General features: G+C 45.5%; 2 protein-coding genes across 3 annotated transcripts; both read left to right on the forward strand.

Moving 5' to 3' along the window:
- Window positions 1-241: 241 nt before the first annotated feature.
- On the forward strand, window positions 242-2825 carry mocs2 (molybdenum cofactor synthesis 2). Of its 2 annotated transcripts, XM_076029028.1 has the most exons (5): window positions 1398-1532; window positions 1839-1954; window positions 2138-2294; window positions 2470-2593; window positions 2685-2825. In XM_076029028.1, exons 2-5 carry the CDS (start codon window positions 1843-1845, stop codon window positions 2787-2789), a joined length of 498 nt encoding a protein of 165 aa, XP_075885143.1. In that variant the 5' UTR covers window positions 1398-1532; window positions 1839-1842; the 3' UTR covers window positions 2790-2825. The 2 variants fall into 2 exon arrangements, with proteins under 2 accessions (XP_075885144.1, XP_075885143.1); XM_076029029.1 differs by lacking the exons at window positions 2138-2294; window positions 2470-2593; window positions 2685-2825 and adding exons at window positions 242-364; window positions 1189-1310 and having other exon boundaries at window positions 1839-1960.
- A 769-nt stretch (window positions 2826-3594) lies between these two features.
- ugcg (UDP-glucose ceramide glucosyltransferase) lies at window positions 3595-12425 on the forward strand. The gene is made up of 10 exons (XM_076029034.1): window positions 3595-4019; window positions 6465-6609; window positions 7382-7484; window positions 7934-8035; window positions 8183-8295; window positions 8904-9082; window positions 9196-9282; window positions 9462-9569; window positions 9822-9900; window positions 10030-12425. Exons 1-10 carry the CDS (start codon window positions 3922-3924, stop codon window positions 10198-10200), a joined length of 1185 nt encoding a protein of 394 aa, XP_075885149.1. The 5' UTR covers window positions 3595-3921; the 3' UTR covers window positions 10201-12425.

Below are 12425 nucleotides of genomic sequence, written 5' to 3' on the forward strand. Positions count from 1 at the left end.
AAGGGTGAGCCCCTAATGTGTTTGTTATTATTAGTTTAATTAATTCGTTTATTAATATTTATTAATTATTAACACGTGTTTCAGCTCGGCGGCGTCCTGTTAGTCGCGCACACTGTCTTCCATTGGACTATAAACTGAAAACCCTCTAGATGGCAGTGTTGCGACGCTTGCCCTGATTTGACTCATGGAATGGTAAGGGGAGGGGCAGTGGGGGTGGAGTAGCGGGGCAGCCAATCACAGCGCACTGCGGAAGTGTCCGCAGGAGAGGGTCGTGTCTGTATTTCTCTCCTCTCTGCCGAAGTTCTGGTGAGGAAAAGTTTCTTCGGATGAGCAGAATTTCGCCGCCTTCTTCATGACTGCACAGGTAAAGTTCGCGCCCGTGAGTGTTTATTGACACACGAATGTGACGAGCACTCGTGTTGTTTTTAACAACACAAACACCCGTGCCTCTGTTGACTCGTTCCAATAGTGTAGTCAACGTGATATGCGCAAACATACGTCTAATTTGTCTTGTGACTGACTGCTATTCGTCACTTCACGAAAGTCCAACTGTAAATGACTGTTATATGTTGTGTTGCTTGTAATACATTTAAATTCAGACAATACAGAATATGATATAATTTTTTATTGTCATTATATAGGAGCACAACGAAATTTAAAAGTGCCTTCCTACGGTGCATCCGTAATAAATTAAAAAGCAATACATACTAAAAACCATGATTAAAAAAAAAGAAAAAAAAGACACATGCCACAAGCAACCACATCACATCAACATTCTGCAGTTTTACGTCATGATTCATCTCGCCTATGTGTGTATGCTGGATACTTAATGCATTACTGAGCATGGTGGTTCTTGTTTTGTGTTGTGTTCAATTCGTTTTAAATGAAGGAATTCCTAATTGGGATGTCGGGGTATAGTAGTGTATTTGTAGTAGTAGTAGTAGTTGTAGTGTCATGGGCCAACGCGGTTCCTCGTGAGACGCACGAGAGGGCCCGTAACTGACGTCACCATCATGGTCGTCCTCATTTGAAACCTTATTTTCAGGTCACATGTACACCACCAGTGAAAAGTTTGGACACGTACTTCTGGTTTAATGGTTTTTCTTTCATTTTCATATGTAAATGAAAATGAAAGAATATATGTATATATCTCCCCTCACGTTACGCTGCTTCCTCCTCTTCCTTCAGGTGCTTGTGCTGTACTTTGCTAAGAGCGTGGAGCTGGCAGGAGTGAGGGAGGAGCAGGTCGTCTCGCAGACGCCCATCAGCAGCGCTGACCTGTGGCTGCTGCTGCTAGAGCGCCATCCCAGGTGCTCGCTGCAACGTCGGCTAGAACTGTCGACTACCGACGGTGTGCCGCCCGTGTTCACGCTGACCTGTTCTGTGTGTGTGTTTAGACTCTCTGTTCTGCAGGGTCAGGTTGTGTTGGCAGTGCGGCAGCAGTACGTCGCCATCGACGACCAGCTGCTGACTCTGGGAGACGGTGACGAGGTTGCCGTGGTGCCGCCGCTCAGCGGCGGGTAAATTACGGGGTGAGTGGTGGTGACGGCACTCTAGTGGTGAAACCATCGCAATGTGGTCACGCCTTTACGTCAAGACAGTTTAACAAATTGTAAAGTATCTTCTGTGTAAACCCCAGCGTGGGGGTCTCTCTTGTGTCAATGAAAGCATGTTGTTGCTGTTGTTGTTGCTGTTGGTGAAATGAAGGATGGCTGTCTTGGAGACAACCTGAACTGATTACTGACTGTACATTATTGATCCCAAACTGGGAAATTTCCACCACTGCAACTACGAGCCACTTTAGCTCAGTGTTCCCAATGTTTTTTTTCCCTCTTCAGAGAGATGGGCCAGTTGGGGACGGACACATTCAAGCTGACGCGCGATTGGCTGTCTGTACAGCAAGCGGTGGATGCCGTCAGTAGCCCGTCCTGTGGCGCCATTTCAGTTTTTATAGGTGAGGATGTATTCACATCTGCGCAATTTTTTTTTATTTTGACTGAAATCAGTTTATAAGCTTGTAATGCCTTAGACTGGGGTGGGCAACAATGGGTTCGAGAAGTTGACAGAGGGGGCTGGAGCAGCAACAGATAAATGGAGTTGGGGTTGTCGGTGGGGGGTGTGTATCATGTGTTCACAGGTACGACCCGGGAGGATGAGCTGGACGGCAGGAAGGTGATTGGTCTAGAATATGAGGCGTACGAGCTCATGGCCCAGTCGGAGTTCACCAAGTTGTGTGCCGACATTAGAGAGCGCTGGCCAACCGTGACGCACGTCTGCGTGCACCACCGGCTTGGGTGAGACAACGTTGTGTTTCCATAACCCCTACAATTGCACAGAACCTAAATATCGCAATAAAAAACTGGTCACGGAAACAACTTGGAAAAACCTCTCAAATAATCCCGAAAAGGTTTTGACACACTCATGCTGTAAACCGACCTCCAGTTTAAAAAGGGGGATTTGGCTCCTCAGGTGGGTCGAGGTGGGTCAGGCCAGTGTTGTCATGGCAATATCATCCCCGCATCGACAAGATGGTCAGCAGGCCATCCAGCACTGCATCAACCAGCTGAAGGCCAAGATCCCCATCTGGAAGAAGGTAAGGGAGTCTGTAAAATCCCACCACAGGTAGTGAGCCTGACTCCAATGCACACATGCATTGACTAACATCATTGACTGTCGATTGACAGGAAGTGTACGACACACAGGACTGCAGCTGGAAGGAGAACGCTGAGTGCTCGTGGGCAGCTTGCGGTCAACAGCGTTCAGATCCATCGTCCACAAACCTTGTATAAAATGCAATAAACAACTGCTGCCGGCATTGATTTTAATGTGTTTGAGATTCTGTGAAGCTTTGCAAGGTGTAAAAAATAAAAGTAGATTTATAGCTTTGAAATTGCACCCAAAGGTCTCATATGATCAAAGTGTCTTTCCCTTTTCAAAATACGCTACAAAGTAAGTAAGTAGCACAGTTTATAAAAGTTACGTTTATTAAAGCTAAGTACTAAGTTATGGAAAGTGGCTGATCTTGTCACTGTTTTCTTTATGCTGACACAGTTATAAGTGTTGGGCGTGGCCACGCCACGTGCCAATCTTTTATAATTTGTGTGAACTTTGACTTTGCCGCTGTTTATTATGTGTCCTGTCAAACAATAGCGACTCACCTGTCTGGGTGGGGCCTGTATACTTTAAAAAAAATAAAAGAAAAAGAAAACATTTGTAGACAGGATTAAATTATCAGCTGGTTCATATTTATCATAGAGGTGGGAGCATGTTAAAAGTGTGCGTGTTAGAAATCCTTAAGAGCAACTACACTCCTTATTGAAATCTTAAGACCAGTCAAGAAATTGCAAGAATTTGCATTTTGCGCTGCTGGATCAACAGAAGGTTCAAAGTAGAGCTTCAAAATGCAAAAAGAAGAAATGGAAGCAAGAGACCAAACATTTTTGAGCAGGCAATATACTGAAAACAACAATTTAACTAAAATACGCTCTTAAGATTTTAATCAAGAGTGTATGTAGCTTAAAAAACAAACCATGAAAGCGCTTTACTTTGAAACCGGAAAGGGTGCCCTTGCCACTCACCAGCGAAAGTGTCTACCGCCGCACCCCCCCTGCCTCGTCAGCTGACTTAGCAACCGGGTCTGGTGACCGACAAACCCGTGAATCTTGTGCCGTGAGCCGAAACATTTGGCACCGCCAGACTGCGGCTGCTCGTCGCGTCCAGGTGACTGGAGACAGGAGCTCTGGACAGAGACGAATTTTCCTTGACAACCCCCCGGAGGCCGGCTTCCGCTTCAGCAAAACCCAGCTCGTCGCTCCCGTCCCGGCGTGCACCTGCCATTAGTTCTCCCGAGGTCCGTCGGGCTCGTCTACTCGACCCGGAACCTCCGTGACCTCGGCCCCGGCAGAACCCTCCCCACCCGCTATGGCCCTGCTGGAGCTCGCCATGCAGGGGTTCGCCTTATTCGGCTTCATCCTCTTCTTCGTTTTGTGGCTCATGCACTTGATGTCCATCATTTACGTGTAAGTTCACCGCGAAGCTAAGCTAACTAGCAGGCTAATCAGCGGCGACGCACCTGCTTCCTTCTTCGTTTTATGTCTTTTTTTAATTGTCAAGTGCTAGTGATAATGTTGGATTGAGTACAAAAATAGTACTCATATTATTCCCGTGTGCTTTAATTTCTTCACGGCTGATAGTGTTCACAGATGAACGGTTGTCTCATGGGCGTTTTCCATGTCAACCGCTAGCCTGCTTAGCTCTTCCGCTTAATGTCACTAATTTATTCTGCTCGTCTTCCTAGAACGTAATTTCTAAACTTTTTCTTGTGACGTTTTTGTCGGCTCGGACACTAAAGAACGACTAGTATTTTCATTTAATCTTATTTTATTTCTTCATCTCGAAGGTGCCATTTTCGAAGTGTCTTCCTCGTCAGTATCGCGCTTGGTGCTTGCATTTCCTGTTTCCTGTTAACGAGGATTTACATTGGAAGGGGGGAAGAAACTTCGAAATTTAGTCACCTGAGATACGTGGTTAATAATTCCACTCTCGTAACTGTAAGCGACCACAACAATTCACTGTATTTGCCCCCTCTGGTTCCGTCAAATTCGCCAAATTTACACTACCAGTCAAAAGTTTGGACACACCCTATAAATGTAATGTCTTTTATTCTCATGACTGTTGACATGGCTGTTTCTCACTGAAGACATCAAAACTACGTATGAACACACATGGAATCATGTAGAAAATAACAAAGGTGTCAAATGACTCAAACACGATTTATATTTAAATCCTTCAAAATAGCCACCCTTTTCTTTGCCGTATTATTGCAAATATTTTGTTTGTTTATATATTTGATGTCTTCAGTATCTATCCGCAGTGTAGAAAGTTCTAAAGATTTTTATTTATTTTTTTTTAAACACATTTCTTTTGCATCAGATGTGTCCAAACTTTTTACTGGTAGTGTATTTATTTAGTGGGTTCACGATGCGGCTTCCAATCATCGGGAAAATTCTTACGTCCTCTTTCCAACGCCTCAAAACGTGTTTTTTAACTTGCGCAACATACTGGAGACCGAGTCCATCGTTGATTATCTGTATATGAACACGTCAAGCCTTGATGTGTGGGCAAACTATAGAATATACCGAGAAAGGGGCCCTCTGTCATCCCCAGAGATCAGAGGCTTGGTGGATTTTCTGAAGTATCTGGGATTGAGGGGAACCCCCTGATCTCCTCAGTGTGTCACAAGGTTGATGGCTTGCCGGTAATTCCTCTGCAAAGCAAAAAGGCTATTTCGTAAATACTGTGACGTAATGGCAAACCTGCTCTGGTTTTGATGGCTTGGAGATAAAGCTTTGTTTGGAATGCGGTGTTGCGCAATTGTGCAACATCATGGAGGGCCACAGATGAGGTGAGGCAACCGTGCCGGAGCGGCGCAGCCTCCTGCTTTCATCATCAGCTCGCCTTTGCCTTCGCCCGGAAAAATGTTGCCCATGAACCCCCTCGGTCCGTCACGGTCACGGTTGCAGTGGAGAAATTGAGCGTCGCCGCTGATGACTTCAGACGACTGACGAAGGGCTTTTTGAAATGACCATGGCTGGATGTTCAAGGTTCAAATGATAATGACCCATAAACACAGCAATGTGCTCCAGCTGACGATCACTCTCGACAGTGTGGCTGTGGCAGCGGGGCCTTTTTACCTTTTTGTTTACACCATGTATCAGTTCACATGGAGTTCCTTTCACTGCATGGAACGACCATGTCAGTTCTGAAAGAGGCACAACTCTGATGTCTTTTTTTTTAACGTAGTTACTGTGCGAAATGTTTGCTCTTTGCTATATTATGTTCATAAGATTCAAGCATCTTTTTTCCTTTCTCACTCTATAAATATATTTATATATAAATATCTTTTAATATGCTTTTCGACCTTTTTACAATATACTGTTACTGTAAGTATGCACATTTCCCCAATGTGGGATTGATTAAGGCATTTTATTTAATTATTATTAGTATTAGTGTTAGTGTTAGTATTATTATTTTTATTGCAGGCCGGTGCCATTGCAAGATTAGTTCCAACTGAAATCCTCTCTCCATTCTTCTTCTTCTTCTTCTTCTGCTGCTGCTTCTGTTTCTTCCACCACACGGCGCTGTCCTATGGCGTCACTGTATTTGCGCTTCCATGACTTTTTTCGCCGCAATTTAGAAGCAATATTTCTAAAATTTTGACAAAGCACAATTGCGATTCGCGTGTGTTTCCATTGAATGATGTGAAACGGCATTTAGGTTTGCCGCAATTCTAGGGGTGATGGAAACGCAGCTAGTGACTTTGTGTGTCGCCTCATCAATGCACCGAATCGCTTCTGTGGAAACATGGAAAACTGTCGGAACTAAAAAGAAAACTTGGCTCGCTTTGGAGAGAGAGAGAGAGAGAGAGACGCTTGTTTAAAAAAATCCCCCCCCAACTCTTCCAGGCGCCTCCACCTTCACCGAAAGAGGTCAGAGGTCAAGCAGCCATTCACGCAGATGGCGGGGGTCTCCCTGCTGAAGCCGCTGAAGGGAGTGGACACCAACCTCATCTCCAACCTGGAGACCTTCTTCACTCTGGACTACCCCAAGGTGAGCACCCCTCACTCACTCCCCAGCCCCTCACACACACACACACACACACACACACACACACACACACACACACACAAACACACACACGGCTCCCACGTGACCTCCACCAGCTGGTTGCTGCGACCATGTGACTGACTGAATGCCCCACTTGGCTGTCCTGCTAAATCCACCCCTAAAGGTGGGAGGGAGAGATTGGTAAATTATATATATATACATATATTATTATTATTGTTGTTATTTTGTTTTTCTTATTATTGTCACCAATTATGACAATTTGAATATTTCAGCCACTCCTTGTTTATGCACTAAGCTGCTACCAGTGAAAAGCTTGGACACATACTTCTGATTTAATGGTTTTTCTTTCATTTTCTTTTTTTTGTCATTTCATTTTTATTGATTTTCAATTTTTTGCATAAGAAAAAGAGTGAACATGAAGACCTTCAGACTAGTGCAAAAATATCACAGGGGAAGTAAAAATGTTTCATGACTATTTACGTTGTAGGTTGTCACCCAAGGCATCAAAACCATGTACGTGTGTGTAGAAAGTAGTAAAGATAAAGAAGAAACAGCACTTCTGACTTGTAGTGCATAAAGAACATCAATAAAACCTTGTTAAAGATAAACCGCTCATCACCCTCCCCCACCACACACACGCACACACACACACACACACACACCCACCCACCCACCCCTACACCACCCAGCAGGCAACAGTGCGTTCACACTCACTTCACACCTCCTACACCCCCCCTCCCCTCTTGTGTTGCAGTACGAGATCTTGCTGTGCGTTCAGGACCAGGACGATCCGGCGGTCGACGTCTGCAAGAAGCTGCTGGGCAAATATCCCAACGTGGACGCCCGCTTGTTTATCGGTGAGGCTCCTACACGTCTTTCTCACGCCTCTGTCAACCTGCGCCCGTCGGTCAGTTTAACCCTGCGTACCGTCAGGGTCACATCTCCCGTGGACGTTCAATCTGCAGTGAAGTTTTTTGTCGTTGAAAGATTCAAAGATTTATTTGTCACAAGTCGCATTACACGGCAGTGAAATGTTGGCGGGGCAGAAGCCGACGTGATGGCGTGACACGAGGAATAAAAGTGTAAAAAATACATATATATGGGAAAGTGACTAGTTAAATGTACGTTTTAGGTACGGTAAGGTGTTTCAAGGAATACTACAGAATATAATATAATCAGTTGCAAACAATGGACTGCAAAATACAGACATTATGCCATCATAATAGATAATAGTAATATATGAATCTACATGTTGTACAGTAGCTGTACATGAATCTACAGTTTGGTTTGGTTTTTGATGTCTTAGGGGGAAAGAAAGTGGGGATCAACCCCAAGATCAACAACCTGATGCCGGGCTACGAGGGAGCCCGGTACGGCCTGGTGTGGATCTGCGACAGCGGCATCAAAGGTACGTCGTGACGGCAGCCTGCAGTGCACTAGAGAGGGAAAAAAATACACAGATTCAAGAAAAAAAAGAAAAGAAATAAAACAAACGATTTATAGAGTGGACATGGACAGTTCTGTTTTTTTCCACGTCTGTCTGTCTTTGCTGCAGTGAAGCCCGACACGCTGACCGACATGACCAATCAAATGACGGAGAAGGTGGGGCTGGTCCACGGTTTGCCGTACGTGGCTGATCGGCAGGGTTTCGCCGCCACCCTGGAGCAGGTACGGCCGAAACACTTCCACTGCGCAGGCGCGGCCAAGCGTTTCAAAAGTATTATTATTATTATTATTATTATTATTATTATTATTATTATTATTATTATTATTATATTTTTTTTACAAATGGTGAAATACTTTTTTTTTTTTAAGAGGCTGTGTGGATATGCTAGTACACTCGTTAACATTAGAAAATGGGCTCAGCGATCTGGCGTTGATACATTGATCAGGTGTTGTGATGTCGCGTAACCTGACGCTGACTTCACAGAAGTGCCGTGCGACGCCGCAACAACACTAAACAGGGGGGGAGTTTTATGACCGTAGTTGGAAAGGTTTTATTGTCATAAGCTGCGTTTCCATGACAGTTTTTTTTTTTTGCAAAACAGAGGCGATATTTCGGAAAAAAAAATCGTTTTTCAAAGACATATCGGTCTAATTAATGACAGCGGGTTGCGGCTGAGGTGAGTTGAGATAATTGAGGTTGTGAGGTGCAGCTGTCAAAAAGCCTTGCGCTTCTGCGCTACTACACTACTGCTGTCTGCTCTTGCGTGGATCTGCTTGTACGACATGCGTGAACCAACGCTGACGCAAAAAAAAAAAAAAAACGTTTCCAGGTGTATTTTGGGACGTCGCACCCTCGCTCCTACATCTCTGCCAACGTGACGGGGATCAAGTGCGTGACGGGGATGTCGTGTCTCATGAGGAAGGACGTGTTGGACCAGGCCGGCGGGCTGGTGGCCTTTGCTCAGTACATCGCTGAGGACTACTTCATGGCCAAAGCCATCGCTGACAGGTGAGCGGGGACTCTCTGCTGCCTCCGGTGGAGTTAAAAGCAACGTCACTCTCACATCCTGCCTGCCTGCCTGCCTGCCCGTCTCCCCCCCTGCCCCCTCCCCCTCCCTCCAGAGGTTGGAAGTTCTCCATGGCGACACAGGTGGCGATGCAGAACTCTGGTTCCTACTCCATTGGCCAGTTCCAGTCCCGCATGATCAGGTGACTCCTCACATAGTGTATATGTATATATGTGTGTGTGTGTGTGTGTGTGTGTGTGTGTGTGTGTGTGTGTGTGTGTGTGTGTGTGTGTGTGTGTGTTTATCATCATCATCAAATATTTTCTTCCCCCTGAGAAATTTGAGACACTGAAATTTTTTTTTCTTTCACAACCACCTCAGGTGGACCAAGCTGAGGATCAACATGCTGCCCGGCACCGTGCTGGAGCCCGTCTCCGAGTGCTTCCTGGCCAGCCTCATCATTGGCTGGGCCGCTCATTACGTGTTCAGGTACGCGGGGCCGATCAGCTGACCCATCATCACGGAGCTGATCCCTGGTCTGGTGGTCAGCTGATGGCTGACTGCTTTGATCACGATCAGCTGACCGTTGTCACGGATCAGCTGACCATCAGCGATGAGGAAACACCTCTTGACTGTGTGTGTGTGTGTGTGTGTGTGTGTGTGTGTGTGTGTGTGTGTGTGTGTGTGTGTGTGTGTGTGTGTGTGTGTGTGTGTGTGTGTGTGTGTGTGTGTGTGTTGCAGATGGGACATGATGGTCTTCTTCATGTGCCACTGTCTGGCCTGGTTCATCGCCGACTACATCCAGCTGACGGGAGTTCAGGTGCTCAGTCGCGTCCGTCTCCAGCGCCGACCTCGCTCCAGCGCTGCCTTCTCAGTTTGACCATTCGATTCATCATTCATGCAAGTTGATAACTCCTCCCCCCTCCCCCTCTTCCTCCACCTCCCCCAGGGCGGCCCGCTGTGCTTCTCCAAGCTGGACTTTGCCGTGGCGTGGTTCATCAGGGAGTCGATGGCTGTGCAGATCTTCCTGTCGGCGCTGTGGGACCCGACGATCAGCTGGAGGACCGGCCGCTACCGGCTGCGGTGCGGCGGCACCGCCGAGGAGATCCTGGACGTTTAGGAGGGGGGAGCTGCTGCCGCCGCCACAGAAGGAGCGAGAGGAAGAGAGAGAGAGAGAAAAGAGACTGATGTGTTTTTTGTTGTTTTGTTTTGAATGGTGAAACCGAAGTGTGTGTGTGTGTGTGTGTGTGTGTGTGTGTGTGTGTGTGTGTGTGTGTGTGTGTGTGTGTGTGTGTGTGTGTGTGTGTGTGTGTGTGTGTGTGTGTGTGTGTGTGTGTGTGTGTGTGTGTGCGCCTGTGCTTGTTTTTTTTGTTTTTAAATTATTGATGTTATTATGATTATTATTTTTTTTTTTCGGTGCTTAAGTTAAACGATGCCAGAACAAGCCAACGAGAGCGCAGGAAGGGAAGAGAGCACGACTCGCCCCCAGAGGAGGAAAAATAAAAGAAAAAAATGGGATTGGCCAATCAGGAGAGAGAGGAAGCCGCTGCGTCGGTAAGCCGCTGCAGCACGGAGACATTCACTCACTCAGATTCCCAGATTGCAGCGAGGCAGCGCCGCCGCCGCCGCCGCCTCCTCATCTTCATCATCACGCGATTAGCACAAACCGCATTGTGTGTTGCCTTTGCACCTTTTTTTTTTTTTTTGACTGAGACTAAAACGAAAGTGGAAAAAAAAATGTCAAAGAAAAAAAAGTCCCACTGTGATGTCATCCACAGCCAAAAATCCCCCCCACCAAAAAAATATGTTGTCACTGCTCAGAACGGAAGCGCAACTAACTCACGAGCCGCAGCTGTTTTCTTTATGAACTGAAGGAGTTGGGAAACAAGTGGTGTGTGTGTGTGTGTGTGTGTGTGTGTGTGTGTGTGTGTGTGTGTGTGTGTGTGTGTGTGTGTGTGTGTGTGTGTGTGTGTGTGTGTGTGTGTGTGTGCAATGGTTCAGTTGTATGAAGGGAGCCATTGTTGCACTCAAAGAGCAGCTCATGTTGTCAAACATCCTTTTTTGTGTCCTTTGGTTGTCGGAACTGCTTTGGCAGAAGAAAATGAAGAAGAAGAAAAGAAAATGAATGAAATAGTCCAGGCGAGTCGACGCACGATATGTTCACCTCGTAAAAACTGGCTTCACGTCGGAAAAGTGTTCAGATTGAATTGAAAACGATTTTTAATCCCGGCTGGATTTCTTTTTTTAATTATCATCGTTATTGTGATTTTGAAAAAAAAAAGAAAAGAAAAAAAAGTCTCCAAGTCGTAGAAATGGCTCTCTGCAAGCTCACTTTTATAGTTGCGCCCACCTGTCTCTCAAGACTGAAAAAGAAAACAATCTTGCGCAATATGAAAAAAAATTTAAAAACAATCCAGAGATAAAAATGAAGAAAATGTTGAACTCTCGCATTTTAAGTAATAATAATTTTAAGAAAAAATCAGTGACTTTCACCCAGCTACAAGGTGGTCGACAAAAACCACGTCATTGGCTACCATGTCAGTGTCCACTAGGTGTCGCCGCTGCTTCTCTCGTCAGCACGTTTAATCCCAAAGTCCCCAGTTCCAAAAATATCTCTTATCTTTTTTTGTCATGAGAACACAGCTTTTTCACTTTGGACGCGGGGGAAGTTGCAGTCCACGTTTTTTTCTTTTGTATTTTCTTTTTTCTTTCCCGTCCCCCGTGTGGGTCTCATTGCGCGGAATGAATTGCGGGGCTTCAGTTAACTTCGACAATTAGCTCTTGCAGTTAGCTCCATTAGCTAGCTCTGGGAGTTAGCGCCGACAGTTTGCTCTTACAGTTAGCGGTCGTAGACATTTCAAATGATTTCACTTTAAAAAAAACAACAACAAACAAAACAAAAACAAAAAAGCCAAACGCAAATACCGGACCAAATTTTGAGGAACAAAATATAAGAGGACACAAAACAAACAAGAATTACATTTCTGACATGCTTTTTTTTTTTTTTTTTCGTTTTCTTTTATTTCTTTTTTTGTCGAATCCCAACACTAAACTGTATGCGTCTTCTCTAAGTTGTCACGTCACTGTTAGCTGTTACCATAGCGACGGCAGGTTCGGGTGAAGACTCGGTGCCGAGTCGGATGAACCTCAGCAGCCGTCGTCCTGTAGCGACGTTTGCAATGTTTGCTTCTTCTTATGTTGCTGTCGCTATTACTGTTGCTGTTGTGTTTTTTTTTTATTACCGTGTCAGTCATCATCTATCGTTGACAAAAGCGACCTGATCTCTTTCTCTGTCCATAGAGAGAGAGGTAGACAGCAGGAACAATAAAGTTTTATCCTTTCACA

Source organism: Nelusetta ayraudi, unplaced genomic scaffold (assembly GCF_046127955.1).
Source record: "Nelusetta ayraudi isolate G7.1 ecotype Tasmania unplaced genomic scaffold, CSIRO-AGI_Nayr_v1 ptg000026l, whole genome shotgun sequence".
Taxonomy (NCBI): domain Eukaryota; kingdom Metazoa; phylum Chordata; class Actinopteri; order Tetraodontiformes; family Monacanthidae; genus Nelusetta; species Nelusetta ayraudi.